The sequence below is a fragment of the Eleutherodactylus coqui genome, chromosome 4 (assembly GCF_035609145.1).
Source record: "Eleutherodactylus coqui strain aEleCoq1 chromosome 4, aEleCoq1.hap1, whole genome shotgun sequence".
NCBI classification, from domain to species: Eukaryota; Metazoa; Chordata; class Amphibia; order Anura; family Eleutherodactylidae; genus Eleutherodactylus; species Eleutherodactylus coqui.
Genome location: NC_089840.1, coordinates 236958586 through 236984071, shown reverse-complemented (window position 1 = coordinate 236984071; position 25486 = coordinate 236958586). Strand labels below are relative to the sequence as shown.

The 25486-nt window shown below is 47.4% G+C and overlaps 1 protein-coding gene across 2 annotated transcripts in view; it reads left to right on the top strand.

Moving 5' to 3' along the window:
* The first annotated feature begins 809 nt into the window (after positions 1-809).
* SUFU (SUFU negative regulator of hedgehog signaling) overlaps positions 810-25486 on the top strand; it is a 35821-nt gene continuing 11144 nt past the window's right edge. Inside the window, exons 1-10 of one of the 2 annotated variants that reach the window (XM_066600925.1) lie at positions 810-1164; positions 4076-4210; positions 15450-15586; positions 18004-18146; positions 19225-19310; positions 19399-19471; positions 21417-21570; positions 21651-21762; positions 21904-22038; positions 23140-23278. In XM_066600925.1, coding sequence (XP_066457022.1) covers positions 1016-1164; positions 4076-4210; positions 15450-15586; positions 18004-18146; positions 19225-19310; positions 19399-19471; positions 21417-21570; positions 21651-21762; positions 21904-22038; positions 23140-23278 — 1263 coding nt within the window. In that variant the 5' untranslated portion in view covers positions 810-1015. Of the gene's footprint in view, positions 1165-4075; positions 4211-15449; positions 15587-18003; positions 18147-19224; positions 19311-19398; positions 19472-21413; positions 21571-21650; positions 21763-21903; positions 22039-23139; positions 23279-25486 lie in introns of both variants that reach the window. The other variant, XM_066600924.1, reaches the window with a different exon arrangement.

The window sequence follows — 25486 nt, the reverse complement described above, 5'->3', positions numbered from 1 at the left end:
AGTACGCGTATTCCCGCAATGCTTTCACTGTGCTACAGCGGAAGTATAGAGTGACGGCCGACTTCCATTGACTACAATGGATGCCGGACGCGCGTATTCCCATGGCTATTAGGGCATTTCTTTCACGCAGCGGAATTCCGCGGTAGAATTCCGCTGCGTGAACAATGAGCTATTAGGTTCAATAGAACCTAATAGCTGTGGCATAACGCAGCGGATTTTACAGCAGCAATCCGTCTGTGGGCATTAGCCCTGAATGCTACCAACAGAAACTATAAGACGTCTGGCAATAAAAAGGGGCCTTCAGACAACTAGAAGGACAAAAAAAACATAAAAAAAAAATAAAATAAATAACATTATGTTTTGCAAAGATATTTTATTTTTTTAAACTAGTGCATCAAAAAAACTTATATAATTTGGTATTGTCATAATAGTACTGACACAGATTAATGTATGCTAAACCCACCACCCCTCTCCCCATCCAAAGTTGGCGGAATTGCATTTTTTTCCATTTCACTCAATTTTTTTTACATTTTTCAGTTGATGGAAGCATAAAAAATAGTCACGTTTTCTTTGAAAATTGGGAGATCAATACAAAAAAGGGGAAAAAAATAAACAAATCCCGCACTGCTACATCTGTAAGCGTGGCTTTTTTTCTCTAACCAACAACATGACTCCAGTCCCCTTGCCAGCGACTTCGAACATAGAAACGTGATCCGCGCTACAATTGGCTGAAATGCTAGCCAATGAGCTGTAACAGAAAGTGCTAGGGCTTAACCTAACGACCTTCGTGATTGGCAGTTGCGCAACCAATGGGAAGCCTCGCGCGGAGGAGGACCACCGTCTACTCTTCAGCAACAAGCGGCGGGGCTCTTCTCCGGACGCTTCTCCCAGCTGGGACGGGGGGCGCTCGGCCGACTCTAGAGTGTGGGGGCGGCGCTGGTGATAGCGGAGTCTCCCGGGAGCTCGCGTCACTCGGGGGTCCGTGCAGTGCGTGTTCCGTCCCGCTGCGGGGGAGATGGAAGAGATGCGGCCTAGCGGCGGCCCCACGTCCCAGCCCTTCCCGACTCTCTTCCCTCCTGGGCTCCATGCTATCTATGGGGAGTGCCGGCGGCTGTACCAGGAGCAGCCCAATCCCCTGCAGGTCACCGCCATCGTCAAGTACTGGTGAGTCCCGGCTGTGTTGTGGAGGAGGTGGCGCCCCTGTGTGGCGGCTCGGCGCCATCTGCCAGGACACAAACTTTTATGTCCTTCCCAAACTTCTCTGTCGGTCTGCGGGATTCTCATCACTAATCCTCTGCAGCAGCCATAACTTGTGTTGTGGAACTACAACTCCCAGCATGCTCTACCTGACTGGACATGCTGGGAGTTGTTGTGCAACAGCTGTTAGAGTTCTATGGTGCAAACTATAGATGAGTGTACAGAACCATCACTTCTGTGTTTGCAATAAGTTTTTGTTATCTTTTTTGTTTGCAATAAAGTTTTTGTTTTTTTTTCTTGGCAGAAATAAAGTGCGGCTTGCGGTACTTTTTTTTCTGTCAAAAAAACGAAATCAAACAGAAAACCCCTTTCTGTTTTTTTTTTTTTTGGGGGGGGGGGGGTTTGTTTTGTTTGTTTTTTGTTTTTATTTTTGTGTTGAAGTATCTAGCAAATGGAACAAAGGGAAAGTCATCCGTTTGATTCCGTGTTCCGTTTTGAGCAGACGCGTGAGGACAGCACTAGGGAACGTGCATCATGTGACCACGGGGGGGGGGGGGGTGGTGGAAAAGTCACAGACAAAGTACCCAATCCCGGACTGTAAAGGGCCCGGGGTTTGAAGGGTCCCGGGCTGTAAAGGGCCCGGCCTGAGGGCGCACTCGCACGGACAAGTGGGACGTCACAGTTCTGTCCACGTTTGACACTTGCAGAACAGATAGAATTCGGATCTGTTACACATCAGACGGCTGTTGAGCGCTAATCATTGTGTCTACATGGGCCTTAGGTTGTGGTGACAGGTTCCCTTTAATTGTAAGCTCTAGAGCAGGGGTCTCCAGCCTGGGGTTTTCCATCTGTGGGGGCATACTGGGACCTGTAGTCTCGCAGTGATTGGAGAACCATAGTGGGGAAGACCCTCGCTGTAGATCTTGTTATTGATGGATCCCCAAACTCACAAACGTTATTGTTACATAGTTGGTATTAATCTAGGACCCTTGAGGTTCGGCAGCTGTAGTCGTTCCAGTCCTCCCCTCCGCAGTGTATATACATCTTATATACTGCTGATGGACGTCTTGCAAAACGTGTGCTGTCCTCCTATGAGTTTCCACCATCACCCGCGTACATAAGGGGGCGCTGTTTGGGTTTATCAGTTTGATTCCATCTGTTTTTTGGGGATCTAGTGTTAGTAGCATAATATGTAGCGATATTGTTGCTGTAAGGAAATAGTGGTCCTATTGTAGGGATTGTCTTGGTACAGTTTTATGAAAATGCATCAAAATTTATTAAAAATTCTAAAAGTGGTTCTTAAGCGTCTGCAGCCCCGCCGCCTCTGTTTTGGAACATCCGCTGCAGCATGACCGCTCCTGGCATCACTACTCACATGCTATGAGAATGGCACCTGACTATTGCTGTCTCTGATTGGCTGCAGCGGTTCGGTGGTAGCTATCCCAAAACAAAGACGATGGGGCTGCAGCGCTTGATCGCCGGCAGGGAGGACGGGTAAGTACTGCTTTTATTATTTTATAACAGATTTGGATGCATTTTTATAGAATTGTGGCACTCCTGGACAAGCCCTTGAAGTCAGTTGGAATTGGCACCATGATAGTAGTGTGAATGCACCAAGTTGGCATCGACCGGCGGTGATGCGGTCTACGCACTAGACTTGAGTGCATGTGGCTTCATAAGCAGGTTGATGGGTAACAAAGACCGGGTGAGCAGTCTGTCATCTCTGGACAACGCGTGTGTGCGGCCCCCCATTGGGCGGGGAGCAGTGCGGAGACCTCGGAGCGGCCACTGGAGGGTAGCCACCATGCAGCCTCCCAGGTAATGGCGCAGCTGCTTCCTTTAGAGCAGCGTTTCTATGGCTGTGTCCACACTTTGTGAGCGACACTGCACCACATGCAAGTTGGCTTGATGGCGGTGATGTCCTGCCGTTAATGCCCAGAATGCAATGCGGCCATTTATAATCAGACGGCTATGATAATACACACTAAATGGCGCAGTGTACCCCGGGTTGTTGAGCGGAGACGCTGCCATACATACAGCATGTAACAAGATCTGATGTGCCGTTACAAGAGACCTCGTTAGGATCACTTGTGTTCCATCACATAAACGTATTAAACCCTCCTCGCCGTGGATGGGACCCGGCCGCTTGTGTCTCGCTATTAGCTCAGATGTGACCACAATCCCTCTTGTGCAATAGCCCCGGTTGTGTTGTGGTTGTGACAACAGTCGTCAGGGCTGAAGGCTTCTGGCTTTTGTTTGTATATGATTGCATTAGATTAATGTCATTTATTTGCTTTGCGCAAAAAGAGGTATAATGATGGGCGCGAGTTTTGGAGAACTAGTGAGTGCAGTGCGGTCGCTCTGAATGGAGCGCTGGCTGCGGTCAGCCCTTCGCGCTCATTTTAATGGGGCTGATGGAAGCGGGTCCTGCTCAGCTATCTCAGAAGCCCCACTGAAAGTGAATGGAGCGCTGATGCTCTTGGATGACCAACCCTTCAGAAGTCTTCTCTTCACTGTGAGGGGTGCAGTAACCCTGAAGTGAGGGGAGGGGGGGGGGCAGGCTGCGGGTCGGACGGCTTCTGTTGACTTCAATGAAAGCCATCCGCGCAAAAATAGAGCATGCTGCAATTTTTTTCTTCCTCCCCAAGCGGTAACTGCAATGGATTTCTGCTCGTGTGTCGCAAGAATCAATTTCCCATAGCATGCTAGGAATGATATTTGCTGCAGGTCCGCGCTGTGGACGCCCGCCGCAGACTCCGCAGCAAAAATCTGCCCGTGCGCAGGCGGCCTTAAATTGATTTTTGAATGCATTAAAAACTTTTGCTCTTGTTGTTTTTTTTCTATCATTGAAGTTCCCTATTTCTTCCTACCTTTTCAGGTTGGGCGGACCGGACCCGCTGGACTATGTGAGCATGTATCGCAATCAGGGCAATCCCGCCATTGATGTTCCCGAGCATTGGCATTACGTCAGTTTTGGGCTGAGTGATCTGTATGGAGACAACCGAGTACATGAGTAAGTGATCTGGGAGTATTGCTGCTGGGATTTCTTTCTTCTAATATTGCCTTTGGGGTTTTTTTTTCGTAGCAGTAATCTGTAACCATTAGAGATGAGCAAACCTACTTGGCCACGCCCCTTTTTTGCCCGAGCACCATGATTTTCGAGTACTTCCGTACTCGGGCGAAAAGATTCGGGGGGTGCCGTGGGTGAGTGGGGGGTTGCAGCGCCCCCCGAATCTTTTCACCCGAGTACGGAAGTACTCGAAAATTGCGGTGCTCGATCGAGTAATTACTCGAAACGAGTAGGTTCACTCATCTCTAGTAACCATCCATATATTAGAACTAGAGATGAGCGAACGTACTCGGTAAAGCACTACTCGTCCGAGTAATGTGCTTTATCCGAGTACCTCCCCGCTCGTCCTGAAAGATTCGGGGAGCGCCGCGGAGCGGGGAGCTGCAGGGGAGAGCGGGGAGGAACGGAGGGGAGATCTCTCTCTCCCTCTCTCCCGCCCGCTCTCCCCTGCTCCCCGCCGCAACTCACCTGTCAGCAGCGGCGCTCCCCGAATCTTTCAGGACGAGCGGGGAGGTACTCGGATAAAGCACATTACTCGGACGAGTAGTGCTTATCCGAGTACGTTCGCTCATCTCTAATTAGAACTCTTTCATGTTTTCTAAGTTTAGCAGATTAACAATCCATAAAGCAACCTTTCGGTGCTGGAGAATCCAAGATGGCGGCACCGCCCCTGAAACTACGTATTAGTATGCATCTTTGCACAGGATGATTATCGTGAAAAATTCGTTCAAACAAATTAATTTGCGCAATAATCGTCTCGTCTAAATGCGCAGCCATCATGCATTATTCGATTGCAGTTTGCTTGCTCACGAGAAATCGGCGAGGATCTGACCGTCTAAACACTCTAGCGGTGATGTCTGCGCCCGTGCATTGTTTAGGTGACTGTCGTCCCGTCTAAAGACACTACAGCTGCTTTAATTGACCAGTGCTGCCCACATGAGCAGCGCTGCCAGTCAGAGTGGCATGTAATATCTTAGGCCCCCTGTCCACGGGTGTTGTGGTATCCCGCGGCGGATCTCCGCCGCCCGGGAGCAGGAGCCGCAGACAGATCTCCGCTGTCAGCCTAATCTGACCATGAAGAATCACGGCAATTCGCAGCATGCTGCGAATTGCCAGCCGCGAGTGGGGAATCGCAATGATTCTCCGCTCGTGGACATGGGGCCGGCGTTTTCCATAGCAACGCTATGGAAAGCTTCAGGCGGTGTGATTCGCCGCCGGCGAAATCACGGCCGTGGACAGGGGGCCTTAGACTACTAATGCACAGTGTCCATCAGGTAGTGGTGCAGCCATTTTTGCTTGCCCAGGTCGGAGGGTCAGTGTAAAGTGGTTGTCCGGTTCCATATTTACACTTTTAAAATGAAGTCCAAATCAGTTAAAACGATAAAACAAAGGGTACTTGCCTGTTCTCCGCACCCACAATCCAGCGCCACAGGCCCACAATTCTCCATGCTCCTGCTTTGATGCATCAGCCATCCTTATATAACAGTCACCCCTGCAGGGCAAGTTATGGCCAACGGCAACCGATCGTTGGAGGCTTCAGAAACTGGAGCCGCAGCAATTACCTGATCACTTGGTTGGCTTCGACTTTTTTGAAAAGGCTTTGTCGTGTGAGAGAAAAACTTTTAGAAAACTTTGCTGACTTTGTTCCTGACTGTATAATGTAAGGACTCGGGTAGTGATACTTCTCATCATGTGAACGAACTTCCATTTACAGAGGGGGGAAAAAAGTATTTAGTCAGATACCAATTGTACAAGTTCTCCCACTTACAAAGATGAGAGAGGCCTGTAATTGACATCATAGGTAGATCTCAACTATGAGAGACAACATGAGAAAACACATCCAGAAAATCACATTGTCTGATTGCTAATGACTTTATTTGCAAATTATGGTGGAAAATAAGTATTTGGTCAGCTACAAACAAGCAGGGTTTTTTGTTCTCACAGACCTGTAACTTCTTCTTTAAGAGGCTCCTCTGTCCTCCACTCATTACCTGTAGTAATGGCACCTGTTTGAACTTGTTATCAGTATAAAAGACACCTGTCCACAACCTCAAGCAGTCACACTCCAAACTCCACTATGGTGAAGACCAAAGAGCTGTCGAAGGGCACCAGAAACAAAATTGTAGCCCTGCACCAGACTGGGAAGACTGAATCTGCAGTAGGCAAGCAGCTTGGTGTGAAGAAATCAACTGTGGGAGCAATAATTAGAAAATGGAAGAGATACAAGACCACTGATAATCTCCCTCCATCTGGGGCTCCACGCAAGATCTCACCCCGTGGGGTCAAAATGATCACAAGAACGGTGAGCAAAAATCCCAGAACCACACGGGGGAACCTAGTGAGCTGGGACCAACGTAACAAAGGCTACCATCAGTAACACACTACGCCGCCATGGACTCAGATCCTACAGTGCCAGACGTGTCCCCCTGCTTAAGCCAATACATGGCCGGGCCGACTGAAGTTTGCTAGAGACCATTTGGATGATCCAGAAGAGTATTGGGAGAATGTCATATGGTCAGATGAAACCAAAGTAGAACTGTTTGGCAGAAACACAACTCGTCGTGTTTGGAGGAGAAAGAATGCTGAGTTGCATCCAAAGAACACCATACCTACTGTGAAGCATGGGGGTGGCAATATCATGCTTTGGGGCTGTTTCTCTGCAAAGGGACCAGAACGACTGACCCGTATACATGAAAGAATGAATGGGGCCATGGATCGTGAGATTTTGAGTGCAAACCTCCTTCCATCAGCAAGGGCACTGAAGATGAAACGTGGCTGGGTCTTTCAGCATGACAATGATCCCCAGCACACCGCCAGGGGAATGAAGGAGTGGCTTTGTAAGAAGCATTTCAAGGTCCTGGAGTGGCCTGGCCAGTCTCCAGATCTCAACCCTATAGAAAACCTTTGGATGGAGTTGAAAGTCCATGTTGCCCAGTAACAGCCCCAAAACATCACTGCTCTTGAGGAGATCTGCATGGAGGAATGGGCCAACATACCAGCCTCAGTGTGTGCCAACCTTGTGAGGACTTACAGAAAACGTTTGACCTCTGTCATTGCCAATAAAGGCTATATAACAAAGTATTGAGATGAACTTTTGTTATTGACCAAATACTTATTTTCCACCATAATTTGCAAATAAAGTCATTAGCAATCAGACAATGTGATTTTCTGGATGTGTTTTCTCATGTTGTCTCTCATAGTTGAAGTCTACCTATGATGCCAATTACAGGCCTCACTCATCTTAAGTGGGAGAACTTGTACAATTGGTATCTGACTGAATACTTTTTTCCCCCCACTGTATATGGTGGGCAATATTTGGTGTTTACAGATCCTGCCCCGTGTAAAGCGGATTTCTTCATACGTGAAGTGACCTACAACAACTAGAATGACATGAAAGGATAGAAGAACTCTTCGCATTGTAATGCCCCTTACAGATGTGCCATGGGGGCGCCGTTGGTGACACGGCAGATGTGAAGTTAATAGTCCAGCTTTCTTAGCCGTGTCCTAGTGTATCTTCTGTTATCGGTTCCACTGCAGCCAAGAGAAGTTGTTTTAGGTCCCCTATTGTCATCAATGACGCCAACACTAAACGTCTGTAAGGTGCAGCAAAAAACTGAAGAGTTCTTTCATCCTTTCATGTCATTCTGGCTGTTGTATGTCAATTCAATACATTGTCAGCTTTATGCCTCATCTCCACGGCCATTTCGGTAAAATGCAGCGTTTTACTGTGTTTTGTGAATAGCGGGTCTGCCGGCAGAGACCCCGTATAACTGAGTGTACTGCACGTGCCACATATCTCCCCTCTGTTTCATAGCGGGGATGTGTATGAAAACGTTGCATATGCTGCCTATACAAATGCATAGGGCTCACGCTGCGGGGTGCGCAGATCTACTTGTTTTCTCTTCTACCTTTTGGAAGATAAAGTTGCCAACGAGCGGATAAGAATTTGTTGGATCAATTACTTTTACCTGAGAGAAATTCCCAACAAATATCTGGATAGTTAAAATATCCCATAAACGCAATACCTCCTGTCCTTTTTTTAGGTCTGTTTCTTATAAATAAGTTGTATCCTTCAAGCCTTGTATTCCAATCATGTGTATCATTCCACCAAGTTTCCGTGATGCCTATGAAATCATATTTCTCTTCCTGTGTTAGGAGTTCCAATCCCTTTTGTTTCCCATGCTCTGTGCATTTGTGTAAAAACACTTTAGTTTGTGATCGGTGTCTCTTTCTCCTCTACTTTTCTTCTGAATTTTTTTTTCTTTGTCCTTTCTTTCCACTTCTAATAGCGAGGTTCTCAAATGTATTAATTAGCTGTATATTTTTACTTGGCCTTTCACTTCCCTTTCCATATTGTTCTAATTTAAAGCTCTCCTAATGAGAGAAGCAAGGCATCCACCATATATATGCTTACCTGTATTTGTAAGGTGCAACCAGTCTCTAGCAGGCAGTCCATCATATAGGTTATTCACTCCATGGTCTCGACGTAGCCAGTTGTTCACCTCTAGAATCCCGTTCCATCATCTTATTCCATGGCCATCCACTGGGAGGATGAATACGAAGACTACTTGTCACTATCCTGAGCAGAGTTTCTCCCATTGTTTCCTAGCACGCGGTGCGATGCTGCTGAAAACAATGGGTGATGCGAGAGCACACAGAAAGATGGAACATGCCGGCTTCACACGGGCATTAAAACCGCATGAGATTTGTGCATTGCAGATGCACAGATCTCTCACAAATATAAACCCCATTCTTTTGAAAGGGGTCAGATACATGAACGATGTTTTCCCGCATGGCACCACGATACTATCTTGTGTGTGCGCTCACATCGCAGCCCCGTTGTTTTTAATGAGGCCGGCGGCAGCATCGCACCACGTGCTAGCCGTATGTGATGCCAGGTCTCCCATTTAAACTGCCTCACATCCACGTGGTGGTGGGGAGTGCGATATGGGGGTGAGATTCATGGCCCCACATCGTGTTTGCCCATATGAAGTTAGCCTTAGGGCGTCTGCACACGTACGGATGCAGCAGAAGCCGACCCTGTGGTTTTTTTTCACGTTTTTTTTTCTGTCGTTGTTTGATGACGCGGAATCTGTGACTATTCTATTGACTACAATGGAAGTGTTTGTGCTGAATCCTTACGAAAATAGAGCATGCTGCGCTTTTTTTTTTTTTTAACATTTTTTTTTATTTCCAGTTTTGGTTGTTTTTTCTCCTCTGCTTATGGAAATCGCAATTTGATTCCGTGTGTTTGTAGGAAAAAGCACTTCTACATAGCGTGTAACTGACGTCATTTACTGCGGATCTACGGTGCGGACACTGACCGCGGATTCCACATTGCAAATCCTTCAGTGTGCAGCTGGCATTATGCTGCTATTATACACTGTCTCTGCTGATGGCCGCTGGACTCTTCATAGTGGTTGAACCAGCAGGTCCCGGTGCCGGCCGCAATCAGCGGTTTTCCTTCTGTGTTTGCAGCGGAGAGATGCGGCATGTAACGGCACCCTTACTAGTGCTGAAGGAAGTATTTTGCCATCTTGTTCTTTAAGCTGCAGTGCCCCTCCTTACTGGCATGCATGGCACCAGGAGGGCTCATCTACAAGAAGCCACAGTCTCCTACTTGCTGGATGTTGCTGGTCGGGCGGCTTCCTCCGCGGTGGTTTATGACCAGCTACGCCCGCTTCTCTGCGGATGTCGTCCTAGTATTGGCAGATTCTGCAGCCGTTGGAGACTTCTGCCAAGTTGTGTACATTGTGGGGGGCCGGGCGGAACGTGGGGGGTCTCCGGGGCCTTTGTCAGCAGTGTGAGGTCCTACAAATAATACGCGCTCTCCAGGAAACCTGGCACTCGTCTGCTGTCAGCCGCGGCACAAAGCTCCCAACCTCCGCTGTGTGGATGTGATAACACCTACAAGGGGAAATGGGCGAATGACAGAAAATGGGGAAACCGGAGAAGAATTCGTCCGCTCGTTTGTTTTATATGCATCAGAAACAAAGGGTCGTATTTTATGGTAGATTTTGTTTTACTTGCCTATGATGTTGGCTTTCAGTGGAGGTTGGATGGTGACTTATGTCGCACAGCGTCTCATGATAAGGCCGCTCTCATATGAGCATATGTTAAAAAAAAAAAAAGCTGCGTTTTTTGCACAGCGTTTCAGTGCGTGCAGACATCGTGCCCACCTACCACACGGGATAATGTGCCACCAGCCCCATTGAAGATCATGGGCGCTGCGATGCCAAGGCCCGCCCAAATGTAGGGCATGATGCGATTTTATTTCCCGCATTGCTCATATGTATGACCCTATTCAAAAGAATGGGGTTCATATTCGGGTGAGATTTGTGCGTTGTGAAATGCGCAAATCTTGCGCAATTTTCCCGGCCGTGTGAAAAGGGCCTTATGCGTGCGATTACATATGTACTGTGGTTTTTGTTATGCACGCCATTCATTTCTGTGGGCGTTGTATGCGTGTAAAACTCCGAAAGTAGGACCCACTGCGTGTGGTTTAAATTAGCGTGCGAGGGCCATTGAAATACGTGGAGGTTTAGTGCTGCATGCAAAATGCGCAGCAGACAGAAGCTTTTGTGCGAGGCGCCTAAAAGGACTTGCGTGGGATACAAACCGCGCAGCTTTCTTCGTCGCGTAAATCATTGTCAATGTTCAATCGCATAGCGACACGGGCGGCGTATATTGACTTTGGGCCTCCTTCACACAAGCGACAGCACTACAAATCGCGTATGTGTGAAGCCCATGCTTTCCTATGGGCTCCTTCACATTGGCGATGTTTTGTAGCATGCGAGTCAAAAAGCTTGCGGGTTTTGCAATATTCCCATGACTTGCGACATTTTGTAGCCCATGTTTCCCTATGAGGCTTCCTTTCTGTTGCATCTCACGAAAACGCGATTTTCATGAGATGCAACTTTGACAGCAAGAAATCCTACTGTCAAACATTAAACGGAGCCCTAGCGGCAGGGAAAAACACCCCAAAATCACCTAAGAAGTGCTGTCAGCTCTGCTGTGTCTTCTGCCCGGTACCCGCCACTGGAGAGCTGTGATTTGGTTCATTGCGCACAGCGCTGCCTGGAGGTGCGGATTCCTAGCCAGAAGGGATGCCGGAAGACCAGTACCGGAAAGAAGACGCAGCGGAGCCGGACAGCGCGTAATAGGTGATGTATGGGGGGTGGGGGGGGGGGGGCGGTTTCTGCAGCACAGCTTATTTTCGCAGTAGAGCTTTTATTTCATGCAACTGTGTAGCACCACAAAATCGCGGTATTGCAGCGAGAAAACGCAGCGATATCACACGGACCCCTTTTTGGTGATGCAAGGGCGCCTGTGGCCAACATTGGATGACGCATTTGACAGACATGCTAGACTAAGGCCTCATGTCCACGGGGTCCCTCCTGCCCCGCAGACATGAGCGCTGAAAATAAGAATAAATCAGAATAATCTTACCTCTCGCCCGCTCCGGATCCTTCCTTCGCTGCGGCGTCATCTTCTCTGCGTCGCGGCCGGATCTTTTTTCTTCGGCCCGGCGGATGCGCAGGATGACGTCGGTGACGTGCCCCGCGCATGCGCCGGCCCGAAGCAAAATGATCCGGCCGCGACTGAGAGAAGATGGCGGCGAAGAGAAGAAACGGAGCGGGTGAGTAAAATCTGATTTTTGTCTCCCGCGGATCCGGACGGCTTCCATAGGCTTCAATAGAAGCCCGCGGGAGCCGTCCCCGCGGGAGACCCGCATGAAAATGGAGCATGGTCCAGATTTTTTCATGCTCCATTTTTTTTTAAATCCCTTTTATTGACCATCCGCGGGTATTTATCTACCCGCGGGGGGTCAATGCATCCCTATGGGATGCGGATCCGCGGGCAGGAGAAGAGTTAAAATCTGCTGCGGATTTTAATTCTTCTTTTGCCCGTAGACATGAGGCCTAAATGTATAGAGCCCTTAAAAACTTCTTTTCAATCTGTAATGCCAAGTTCTCACTCGTAGTCCTGTATTTTGGTAGATGCACTATTTGGGCTCTATTGGAAAAACGTCTTGTGACGGAGTTGCCGCTGTATACACCAATGTTAGATTAGCGGGGATCTCCCCTTGGGGTCCACTGCCGATCAGCATCCTCATCATTGGTTACACAGGCACATGGCCCATCCTATAGTTCATTACCCTCCATCGTGCTGCTCTGCTCTCTGCTCCCTGGAGGTCACATCCAGGCAGACACTTGGGAGCAGACTTCTATGCTCCTGTTCATATCCGTGTCGGCGGTTCCGTTTGGAGTCTCCAGCGCCGACTCGTCATGAAATCCTGGAAGTAGCGCTGCACGCTTTCATACAGCAAGATTGGTCATTGCAGTACTTCAGGTCCAGCGTACGTTCACTCCGGCGCTTCCAGTTTTTTTTTTTCCAGTAGTTCAGCTCCGAGGATGGAACGGAATAACAGAAAGTCTGAAGCATTAGGGTGCAGCAGAACACAGAGCGGAAAACAAATGCAAAGAGTCTAACTGGAGGAGCAGACATGTCCATACAGTGCACAGAGGACGAGGCTCTGGCACATCCCGAATTTAATGGGACCACCAGAGATGGCAGAGCTCTCAAATATTTTAATTCCAGATTTAAAGGGTTGCCATTTGTAAATTATTGATCGCCTAGTGTTAAGGATAAGCCATCAATAGTAGATTGGCAGGGGGTCTGCCCCCTGAGAACCCCACAAATTGGTTATCTGCTATGCACTGAGCTGAATTCAGCTCTGTTCCTACTGTAGTGGTGAGGTGTGGTATTACAGGTCAAATTCCTATTAATATGAATAGGAATATTGCCTGTAATACCAAGCCTAGCCACTAAGGAAAGAGCGGAGCTGTCTGTTTCCTACAGAAAGCTGTTCAGTACACAAGTGCACTAGCCCGGTGAACAGCTGATCTGCCATTGATGGCCCATCCTAAGCATAAGCCCTCACTAGTTTACAACTGGACAACCCCCTTTAAATAACATTTCCAGTATAAGTATGACTGGCTTGCTCTGTGTGTTGCTTTCTTCATACATTATGCTCTGACATGCTCAGTAATCTGGTTAGAGATCTCCTTGATGACGTTCTGTAAGTTTGTTTAGTCGTCCTGTTGAGGGCGCCACAGGGCGCAGGCCGCCCGTGGTACTGCATCAGTAACCCCCCTGGTAGTGGCGGCTTTATCTGAGAGAGACCCCCCTCTGTGCTGGAGGTAGACCTCCCCTGAGAAATGCCCAACATATGGAAGCTTTTTCCTCCAGTGTATTTGGTTTCACATTGTGACTTGTTTGCGCTGGTTAACAACGGCCACCAACAGAGCAGGAGCGGCCCTTACTCCTCTCCGAGGGAAGCCCCTCACAAATGCCGTTCTCCTCCCCCTCCAGAACATCACAATCTCACGGAGTCCTAAATACCCGTGTGGGAATCCTAATGATTGTACGTGTTCTATAGAACCAGAGACCTTATACATTTTAGTTACTTGTTAAATCCATAAATAATGTGGTCCATTTACTTTTAGGTGTCCCCCCCCCCCCCCCCCCCCCCTCCCCTCCTACGCACGCACTTTCAAAAAATCATCACTGTTATGTCTCCATCACTATAGCTGGCAGAGGGCTTGTATTTCGCCGGACAGGTTGTATCGTTCAGGGGGACTAGTTAATTTACCATATAATGTGCTGAAGCTTTTAAAAGATGTCTTTTTGGCTTTTTTTGCAGGACACCCTGTAGTTTCTATCGGTACCCGTTTAGAGTACATACAACTTTTTGATCGTTTTCTATGAAACTATTTTCTGGGAAATGAAAGTAGCTAAAAAAAAAAAAAAAAAAAAAAAAAATTTGTGTGTTTTTATTTTTTTCCACCATGCAGGATGAATAATTCCCTATTTTGATCGGACTTGTACAGATGCTGCAATACTAAATATGTTGTTGTTTTTTACTCTCTTTTGGGGAGGGAGGCTGATACTTTTATAATAAATACTGGGAAATAGGGGTTTGGCTTAGACCTCATGTCCACGGTTTCCTCGTGCAGAATCCCGCAGCGGATACCACCCAGCCTCACGGCGCCCCCCCAGAGACCCCAATACTTACCTGCGGATCCGGCGTCTTCCGTCCTGCATGACGCTTCGACGCGCATGTGCAATAGAGCGCGTGACATGCCGGCCGCATCATATGACATGCCCACAGCGTCACATGACGCGCCGGCTGCGTCATATGATGCAGCTGGCGGTGGGTGGGGAAGCATTTTCACGCTATCTTCCGCTGTGCTACAGCGGAAGATCGTGTGACAGACGGCTTCCATTGACTGCAATGGAAGCCGTCCGCGCATACACCCGCGGCAAATAGAGCATGCCGCGGGTGAGGTCGGGTGATTTCACGATGCGAAATTCCGCGATGGAATTCCGCACCGTGAGCATTGAGCTATTAGGTTCAATAGAACCTAATAGCTGCTGCAACGCGGCGGATTTTCACTGCGTATTACGCGGCGGAAATCCGTCCGTGGGAAGGAGCCCTTACTCACCTGTTTGGACGCGGCACGGGTCTCCTCAGTTGAGGCTGGATCTTTTCTTTTTTTTTTTGTATTTGATTACCTGCAGATGCCCGATGCAGGTCTATGAGCATATTGAACTGGGGATCATCTGCCCGGATTCCACAACTCCATGTTGCCTGTGGACATGAGACCTTAAACTTTCAGTATTGCTTTTTTTTAATAACAATAAATAACGTTGTTGTTGCCTTTTGTCCCTGAAGCATCGCGGTATATAGTATTTCTGCCGACATTGTATTAAGACGTTCTGCAGGCACATCTTAATAGGCAGAAACACATGGCAGCCCCGGGGGCCTTTCAAAAGCTATCATAACTCAGACAGCACTTTATGATCTCAACGCAAAGCAGTAATTCAGGACCTCTGAACAAGTTGGTGCGCAGCCTTAAAGACTCACGTTTCTTTCCTCATTGTAACCAGATTACATTAAGGAGAGGGTCTCTGTGCTGTAGACACGGGTCACATATCCTGTTCAGACATAGCGCATGTATGAACTTGTATGCCACGTCATGGGGGACATGTTGCTCCGTTCACCGTAAAGAGGCACTGGATGCGTTTTCTTAATAAACCTATTGCAAAGTCCTCTTCAAACAAATCCCATGTAACCCCTTTCATGCAGTGGTGTAACTTGTGTTCCCCTCTCTTCCAGATACACCGGACCGGATGGACCCAGCGGTTTTGGCTTTGAACTTTCCTTTAGGCTAAAAAGAGAGCCGGAGGAATCGGCACCACCAACTTGGCCGGCAGAGCTGATGCAGGGGCTGGCGAGATACGTGTTCCAGTCTGGTAAGTATCATGTCTTCTAGGGTTGGGTGTTTTAAAATCTAAGGTTAGGATTTGCACCATAATACCTATGATCACTATGATAAAGCATTACATAGATCGCGGCATGTAAGGGGTTAATAGCAAGGGCCGCTGTCGCAGTGGGAAGGCGGCTATTGGTTACACACGGCTCCTGCTGCTGGATAGCATGGAATCTCTTCTGGTCTCGTGCTATCCTCAGGGCGTAACTGTACACCTCCCTGCCAGGACATACAGTTGCGCCCTGTGGCGTTAAGGGGTTAAAGGGATATTCTGTAATAGGAAGTTATCCTCTATCTGCAACCACCTGATTGGTGGGGATCCCAAGGCTGGGATCTCCACTGATTGCCAATGCGTTCCCCTGTGTGACTGGCAATGAATGTAGCGACCGGGCACAGGCTTCCATTCATTTCGGAGTTCAAGCACTTGTCTATATCTGGCATGTGCATTGAAATGAATGGAAGCCTGTGCGGTGCCGCTCCATTTGTTGCCAGTCACACATGGCGGACACAGGACCTCCGTTCTGGCAATCAGTGGTGGTTTTGTAATGGATCCTCGAGAAATGACATATTCCTGCAGCTTCTTAAAGCAATCCGGCCTCGTCCAGCTCCTTGTTCCTCAATGACTTGTGAAAACTGTGACTGGGAACCACTGAAGTTGTGTGAGGGATTTTTTTTTTTTCCTTTGCCCTTCCCCCTTCCTTCCTGCCAGTAACATTCTAATAGGCCGTTTTGGTAGCGATGTTTCAGCATGCCCCCCTATTAGGCTCGGTGGTCAGACAGAATTGCAGGGCTTGGGGATTGTTATTCTAAATGTAGATTGTGACATAAAATAACCAAAAAAATCACCAAAAATCCCTAAATAAGTAACAAAAATGATTTTTTTTTTTTTCTTAGAATGTCATTTTCTGATGACACATTCACTTTTTAAGGGATTATTCCAAAATCTAAAGTAATTCCCTCTGAAGAAAATAGGGCATAACAGTGGGGTCTCGCCGCTCCGATCCTTTTCACTTTGTGGGACTACCGGGGATAGCTGAGGTACTAGCGTTTGGCAGTTTTCGTCAGCGCCATTGAAATGAATGAAACGGTGGCCACACATACTCCACCATCGGTGAAGCTTTCCCTCGGTGACGAGAAGAGGGGGAAATGGGACCACCGTTCTCAGGATCACTGGGGGTCTCGGTGGGGAGACCCTCAGTGATCAGAAAGTTATCCTATATCCTCTGGATAGGGCATAAACTTTTAGATTTTGGGATAACTCCTTCTGGAGGAGGTCTAGAAGACAATAGACTTGGAGCCGCTGCCTTCTCCGGGTCCTGGTGTTGTGAAGCAGCCAAGTGCCCATTTTGGTCCCAGGCCAAGCACTTGTTTCGGTTCGTCAGTAGTTGGCAGTAGGTTTTATTGTATGTCAGTACCGGGATATATTTGCAGACCTAATCGGAGTCCGGATGTATTGTGATGACGGCCTCTGTCCAAACTCCCCACTAGGACATATTGATGTCAGAGGAGCGTTCTTTACTCTGACCCAGGAGATCAGACCTGTCCATGCATTCCATCAGAGGTCCCCAGCGTTTTGTAGACCGTGAGCCCCTTCCTGCATGGTAGATGCTGTTCAGCCACACGGAGTATTAAAAGGGTAATAAGCTATTAAGACGCGGCACATACCGATGTTTCCTTCCCTCATATTAGCTGCCTGTGACATGGCTTTGGCCCTAGTACTAAGTGGTTGGGGAACGCTGCATTACGTGGTCGGCGAGGGTCAGCCATCAATGACACAGCCGCTGTTCACACTTTAACGGAATTAGTGTGGATTGTCCATAGTGGAAAATGCACATTTAAAAAACTGGACTTTTAGCACAATATTTCAGCACTACACATCGCGGCCCTCAACTGGCGAAGGGCACTGGTCAGGTCAAGGGGCATACTTCACTGGCATACTGTGCATGCGCCAGGAGACACAAGTGCAGAGTCACTCAGCGCTAGGAGTGCTGGCGACGAGCTGGGGGGCAGCAAGCGGGAGGAGAGGGCAGGCAGGATTCTGTGATGACTCGGAGCTAGGAAGGTACAACCTTAAAAGAGAACTTACTTACGGGGCGCAAAAGATTAAAAGTAAGATTATGGGGTGAAGCTAAAAGGAGTACATGTGTGGCATGCATATGCTGAATATAATGCTCTGGCAGTGGCTTTATATCCATAATCCTGCTGGCAGGCTCTAGTCTGATGACACACACTTGTTAGTGGTCATACATTTACAGTAGGAGTAACAGAGGAACCGGTCCTCCTTTTGGTATACATGTGTATCCCACTGTACATATAGAATTGCAAAGCTAATGGCTAATGTAACAATGTGATCTATGCCTCATCTTATCGGTACAGACATTGTACTCTTCGTCTCCTCAGAGAACACCTTCTGCAGCGGAGATCACGTGTCATGGCACAGTCCGCTGGATAATAGCGAGTCCCGCATTCAGCACATGCTGCTTACTGAAGACCCTCAGATGCGCCCGGTGCAGACCCCATTTGGCTTTGTCTCCTTTTTACAGGTGAGCGGTCACAGAACTTCCTACCAGAAGAATCGTGAATACAAAGAACTGGTATATCGGCGCAACTGTCCAGTGACAAATCATCAGGCAATGGGATAACATGTCCGACCTTTTTATTTCGGAGCGTCACTCTAGCTTCTCCTCCCCAGCATCACTGCCTCGGGCCTCCCCACTCCAATGCCACTTGCCTGTCTCTCCACTGTTGCCACCAATGTAGCCCCAGCATGACTGATGAAGGGGTTCACCCTGAAACGCGTATCTCTTGCTGTTCTTAATTCACTAAATAAAAAAAAAAGCGGTCTAGTATGTTATCCCATTTCCTGACGACTACATAGTACGTTAGGCTGGAGGGAGACAAATGTCCATCTAGTTCAGCCTGTTTCCATTCCCTCTTGTTGATCCAGAGGAAGGCAAAAAACCCCAATGAGGCAGAAGCCAATTTAGCCTCGAGCGAGCATTGCCTTTAGCGAGTACCTGCCTGCTCGAGACCGAAGGTTCGGGTGCCGGCGCGGGGGAGCGGTGAGTAGCGGCAGTCAGCAGGAGGGTGCGGGGGAGAGGGAGATCTCCCCTCCGTTCCGCACCGCTCTCCCCCGCAGCTCCCTGCCCGCCGCCGTCACCCGAACCTTCGGTCTCGAGCGGGCAGGTACTCACTAAAGGCAATGCTCGCTCGAGCAATTGCCTTTAGCGAGTATACTCGCTCATCTCTAATAACTTTCCTTTAAGCTTTTGAGCCCTGGGCTCACCCCTGGGACTCAGGCTTTTGGGGTTTGTGCCAACATCTTCTGCACCTATATTGATTAGAAACATCAAAACCTTAACCTGGAGGTGAATGCTGGAAAGTAATCCGACCTTGGAATGAAGGGTGGAGAACAGCGGCCCTTCACAAAACGGTGACTGCTGGTTCGGAGTATAGCAATACAGGCTCATTCAAGTGAATTGGGATGTGTTACAATTTTGTCACATGGTTGGGTTGGGAATGACTCGGGGACAAGACGACGCTGCTGCTTTATATACGAAGAGCTGAAGTATGATAAATGCATTCATCATGTGGTAACCTGTGCCTTGGTCTCTCTGGTAGATAGTTGGTGTTTGCACCGAAGAGCTACATGCAGCGCAGCAGTGGAACGGACAGGGAATACTAGAGCTCCTCCGCACCGTGCCAGTGTAAGGAGGCTTTTGTATGCAGGGAGATGAGTTTTGTGTTCTGTATCTTGCATGCAGGATGATAACAGTAAGATATTTCTCTCGGCAGAGCCGGTGGACCGTGGCTGATCACAGATATGCGAAGAGGAGAAACCATATTTGAGATTGATCCTCACTTGCAAGTATGTCTACCTGATGAGACCCGGAATGGGGGCTTCATAAGTACCTACAGAAATAATCAGCCCAAAATGTTCTTATTCTGTAATTAGCCATTTGCAGAGTCACAGGGCTTGCCAGAGGTATTATGGGAACATGTTTCCGATTAGGCCATGTGCGAGGTGGTCTTAGTAAGAGGTGGCATAGGATATGCTGAAAGAAATGTAGCCAGCCATACAAATAGAATTATTTACTACTGAGTAATGTCCGTCCGCTGGGGTAGCATGCAAGGTGGCCTAATGAAAGTATGAACACTGCCTACGCTTACAGCACACTGGAGTAACCGGTGACTGGTGGTTTAATAGCTTTCATTGTTGGTATACTGCTGCCTAGCAGCGTCGTACACTAAAGCAATAAAGGGAAGCTTTTGCAATCCAGCACGGGTATTATCTGATAACGGTAGCTGGGACTGTTGTGAAACGCTCATCTCCTAGGTAGAAAGTTATTTATTTGCAGCAACCAGAATGATTCTCTATGGGGATTATCATTCCCATTGTTGCAGATCTATTCAGTCTTGTACTTGATGGTATAGGCGGTCGGTTGGCATCTGTAGGACCAACTTTACTGTAACCCAATTCTCCGCACACCAATCTGCTATCATCTCACTGAGGGCAGCATATCTTAGTTGCAGGCACACGGCTTTCAGTGTCCCATCACTTATGGGCTGCTAATTTGTAGTTATTGCGAATTTACATGTTGTTCCTGCAGTGCGTGGCCAGAGAAGAGTCACCGTTATTTACGGGACGCCATGATTGACTGGTTTCTAGCACTGTAATGGCAAGAAATCGGTCTGCAGTTCATGAATAAGGGTGATTTCTCTGGCCGTACGCTGCAGCATCAACTTGTAAGTTCTGAAAACTTTCATAACAATAGCTCATAAGTGTCTGTCGCTACTTTATACTGAGGGGCAGCATGACGGGTTCCTTTCCACGTGGGGTCCTTTTACATGGCTAGATAAACAAGCGCGCAACCAGTGGTAATGTAGCAGTCATGTATCATTCACATGGCAAGCGATTACACTAAAGAATAATTGGGTAGCTTCTAAGGTTCGCTGGAACATAACCGCACCTCTGATCAACACTTCTACCGCTGCTTTCCATTCAGAACATTGTTATGACCTCTGTTTACACAAAAGGAGTTGCAGAAGGCGAATGCTGATTTTTAGGTCTACATGAAAGATCCAGTTAGTGATAATTTAACGATTTATCGCTGATCTTCACTCACTGCACACGTTTACAGCCAATAATTATGGTACAAATCACTCGATGAGTTGCACCATAATTGAGCTGTGTAGGAGGGTTGTGGGCCATAAACCTTCCAGCTCTAATTTGAGCAGCATACTGATATTATCTACCATCAAGATTCTGCTCATTCAGTGGGTTGAATTATTCCGCTATTGTTATAAATACCACTAGCTGCATTGCTGCATAAGATTTAAGGCCCTTTTACACGCAACAATTATCACTCAGAATTCGCGGGCATCGTGCACTTTTCGTTTGAACGATGGATTTTTAACGCCACATGAAATCCATTATTCAGCCGTTAAAAGACTGCGCCAGTTTGTTCCAATTGAATCAATTTCGCTCAACTTTCATAGGACTGCAGGATGCACAGTGTACTCCTTGTTTGCTTTGCATTCATACTGTGCCTGTGAGAACAATGGAATCTGCAGGACAGATGTTTGCTCAGCTGGATGTGTGTTTTAAGGCCCATTTAGACACAACGAGAATCGCTCAAAGCCGTCTTTTGAGCGATTCTCGTTCTGTCTAAATGCACTGACATTGTGCAGTTTTTGTGCACGAGTCGCTGATCGCTGAATTCTAGCTTGGTGCCGAGACCTCTGATAGTGGTGCGTACCTCACTGGATAGTCTTATAAAGATGTGGTTTTGTCACATTCATTTATTAAGCAGGAGAGAGTTGATAAAGGAATTGAGACGGAAGGCTCCAACCTCAGCGGGGTCAGCGCCAAATGTGCATGGGACGATTTAAGTCGCCCGCCAGAGGATGAGGATGACAGCAGAAGTATTTGTATAGGAACCCAACCACGGAAGTTGTCTGGCAAAGGTATGGAAGGGGGTTGGATAAAAAGAAAAATTGTACTAAAATTTGCGGCTCTCCTATGAATTTCTTATTCTTTATTTCAGATACAGAACAGATTAGAGAGGCTTTGCGGAAAGGCCTAGAAATAAACAGTAAACCGATTCTACCTCCAATCAGCTCACAGAGACACAACGGCATGAACCACGATCGAACACCGTAAGTAGACGACAATGCTCATCATTAACCCCCTAAGGATGCCTTTTAAAAGTAGTCTGTCCTTTTATGAGACCTTTTTTAAAGGTAATGTCTGTTTAAAGTTGTGTATTGCCATTTATTGGCAATTTTATATTTTCCAAGGAGCCGGAAAGATAGCCTCGAAAGTGAAAACTCGTCAGCCATAATCCCTCATGAATTGATTCGCACACGTCAACTGGAAAGCGTCCATCTCAAATTTAATCAGGAGTCCGGAGCTCTTATTCCACTTTGTTTACGGTGATTATTGGTTTTGTTATAGGTAATACTGTATCACGGATACCTTATGTGCTGTCAGATAATAATAATCTTTATTTGTATAGCGCCAACTTATTCCGCAGCGCTTTCAGGCATGGATAAATGCAAAACAATACAACAATTACAATGTGAGGTACATTGGGTTAGACACAAATGGGTTGAGGGTGGTACAGGAGGTGCAGGGGGTGGGGAACACAGGCAATGGGAAATTTCATGTACAGATCATTTATTAGAAAGCAAACAGGGAGGGGCGGGGGACTAGGTCAGGAGATTTGGTATGCTTCCCTGAAGAGGTGCGTTTTTAAGGCACGTCTGAAATTTCGTGCATCGGGAATTGTCCGGATGCCTTGGGGTAGAGCGTTCCAGAGGATGGGTGCTGCTCTGGTGAAGTCCTGTAGGCGAGCATGTGAGGTTCGTATTACAGGGGTGTTTAGTCTGAGGGTGTTAGCTGATCAGAGTGAGCGGGCTGGGTGGTGTACTGACAGGAGGGAGGCGATGTATGGTGGTGCAGCGCCATGCAGAGCTTTGTGAGTGAGGTAGAGGAGTTTAAATTTAGTTCTGCAGTGGATGGGCAGCCAATGCAGTGACTGGCATAATGCAGAGGCGTCTGAATAACGACTGGATAGAAAAATGAGCCAAGCTGCCGCATCTAGTAGGATTGGAGTGGAGCGAGTCTAGTGCGGGGGAGGCCGATGAGTAGCGAGTTGCAGTAGTCAAGCCGGGAGTGGATGTGGGCGACCACGAGTGTCTTTAGCGTGTTTGTGGTTAGGAACGACCATATTTTAGCAATATTTCTGAGGTGCATGTGGCATGTTTGGGCCAGAGATTGGATATGGGGGGCAAAGGAGAGGTCAGAGTCCAGTATGACCCCCAAGGCATCAGGCATTGCCGTCTGGGGGTTATGATGGTGCCAGACACTGGAATGGAGATAGGAAATGGAAGCTAATGTGATGTTAATCAGCAGGGAGTAACGAGACCAAAGTTGCATGAAATTATGTTGTGAAAATAAATGGACTTTTCCACATATTAACAAAGTTTTAACTCTTCAACTTGTCATTAAAATCCTTTTCCTCTTGAATGTAGAGGCAGACTGCTACATGGACGACACTTTACCTATAAGAGTATTACCGGAGACACCGCCATCACTTTTGTGTCTACAGGAGTAGAAGGAGCCTTTGCTACGGAGGAGCATCCTTATGCAGCACATGGTCCTTGGTTACAGGTAGGAAATCTCCTTATTGTTGAAGACGGCTTGATAACCTTGAGTAGTCGCAATTACAGAAGTAGTGTAACTCTGGTTCTGGCATACCCTCAATGCGCCATGTTTTCAGAACTTCCTTAGTACTGTGTGGGTGATGGTCACTGCCATAGGTGTTCTCTTTGTGGAATTCCTCAAATCATGTCCTGTTGGTGGTACTTGAGGACTAGATTTGAGAAGAATACTAGATTTATTTAAAGGGGTTGTCCTTAGAATAGGTCATCCATATCAAATTGATGGGGAGACTACTCCTTTTAGCACCCCTGCTGATCAGCTGTTAGAAGAGCCCACAGCACTCAAGCGAGTCTTGTAGCCTTTTTATTGGCATGTAATATCACATCCATTGATCAAATGTCGTTTATGCTGCTCCATCCCATTCAAGCGAATGGGATTTAGTTGCAGTACCTGACACCGCACTATATAATGTATAGTGCTGTGCCTGGTACACAATGAGGAGGCTGGAGTTTGACAGCCCCGTTCAGTCAATTGGCAGGGTTACTGGAGTTTGCTCTCCTGCAACTTGGATATTCGTGATGCATCATTACGATAGGTCATTGCTATTAAATCTTGGAAAACCCGTTTTAAATTTTTAATTTCCTCTGTTGGGTCTAGCCAGACATGAATTTTTTAATTATAATCATACAAATATTCTTGTGTCTAATGTATTATTGTTACATACTTGTTATGGCGCCCCCTGCTGCTCTTGCAGTTCCATCTCAGAATGTCCACTTAATGTTTCCAGTGATGTGAGAAGAAGCTGCTTCTAGTCCACTTGTTGTCTGGCCGGCACACTAGGTGAAATCGCATTGCTGCCCTTAGTACAGTAGGATCGAGGCAGAGGATAAGTGCTGAGCATATGTGACCGCCGCAATGGACACATTAGTTTCATATCCTGAGAAGAACTTTTAAAAAACAGCAGGGGGCGCCATAACTATGTAACAGAAATACAAGATGCAGGAACGTGTGTTTAATTCCAATTCAAAATTGTGTTCTGTGCGCTCTAATAGACTAAACGGTCTTGATTCTGTGCAGTAATAACACGGTGTGTGTGTTTATACTGTCCATGCTAGTCAGAAGGGGCAAGGTAATTTTGAGTTTCTTACCATGCAGGCATTGCTGGAGCATAGATTTTTGAGTACGGATGTTGAAAATTAGTGTGATTTCTCAACGCACACAATGCACAGCATCATATTTAGGCCGCCAGCACACGGCGAATTTGCACTGCAGAATTTGGAGTGGGCGTTCGCCTCCGGATGCGGCAGAAAATACTGCCCATAGCATGCACGAGCGGAAATCAATGGCTTTTTTTTTTTTTTTTTCCCCTCTGCCCACAGAGGAAAAATTGCAGCATGCTCTATTTCAGTGCAGATTCCGTGAGGACGGCTTCCATTGAAGTCAATGGAAGCCATCTGACCTGTGGCCCTTCTGCAATGACATAGCTAGGTGATAATATGGGAAAAGCAGGGATTTAAAAAAAAACAAAAAAAAAAAACAAAACTGTACTGCGCATGTTTGACGGCTCGCCATGCGGACCACTCGCAGTACAGAAAGAAAAGTCAGGTAAGTGCGGATGCAGGCTGGGCACAGGGTCTGATTCTGCTGTGGGCTCCCGGTTGTGTGCAGCTGGCCTTATCCATATATGCTCACCACAGCTTTGTGTATATAGTCGTTCAAATGGCTTCTTTTTTTTTTCTTCTTTCTTTAATATGCGAAGTTATGGAAAGGGAACCTGTTGGACGCCTCTAAACCGTCCGGACTGCGGGCAGCAGGGTATCGTGACGGACATATTGATTTTAGCTGTCTGTCATTTATTCCGAATTTATTGCAAATCTCACTATTGTAACTTTGCCAAGCCGGACTGGAGGGGAGTCCGGTAAAGCTCATACATATTCATATACGCACACTCCCCCGCCTTCCTCCTTCCAGATGCTGATGCATAGTCTCTCCATGTTACTGTGCACACACGGGGCCTGCCAAAAACAACTGCTTAGTGAGCGTGCATATGAATACACATGAGCTTCAGTGGACTCCTCTCCAGTCTGGTCATTCTTACTAACGGCTGACAAACCGTTTCACTCAATCAATAAAGGTGGCACCTCTTTTTGGATAATTAGACCTGTTCCCCTAAGGCTGGGTTCACACTGGGCAGATTTGCCGCAGAAATTCCGTCCG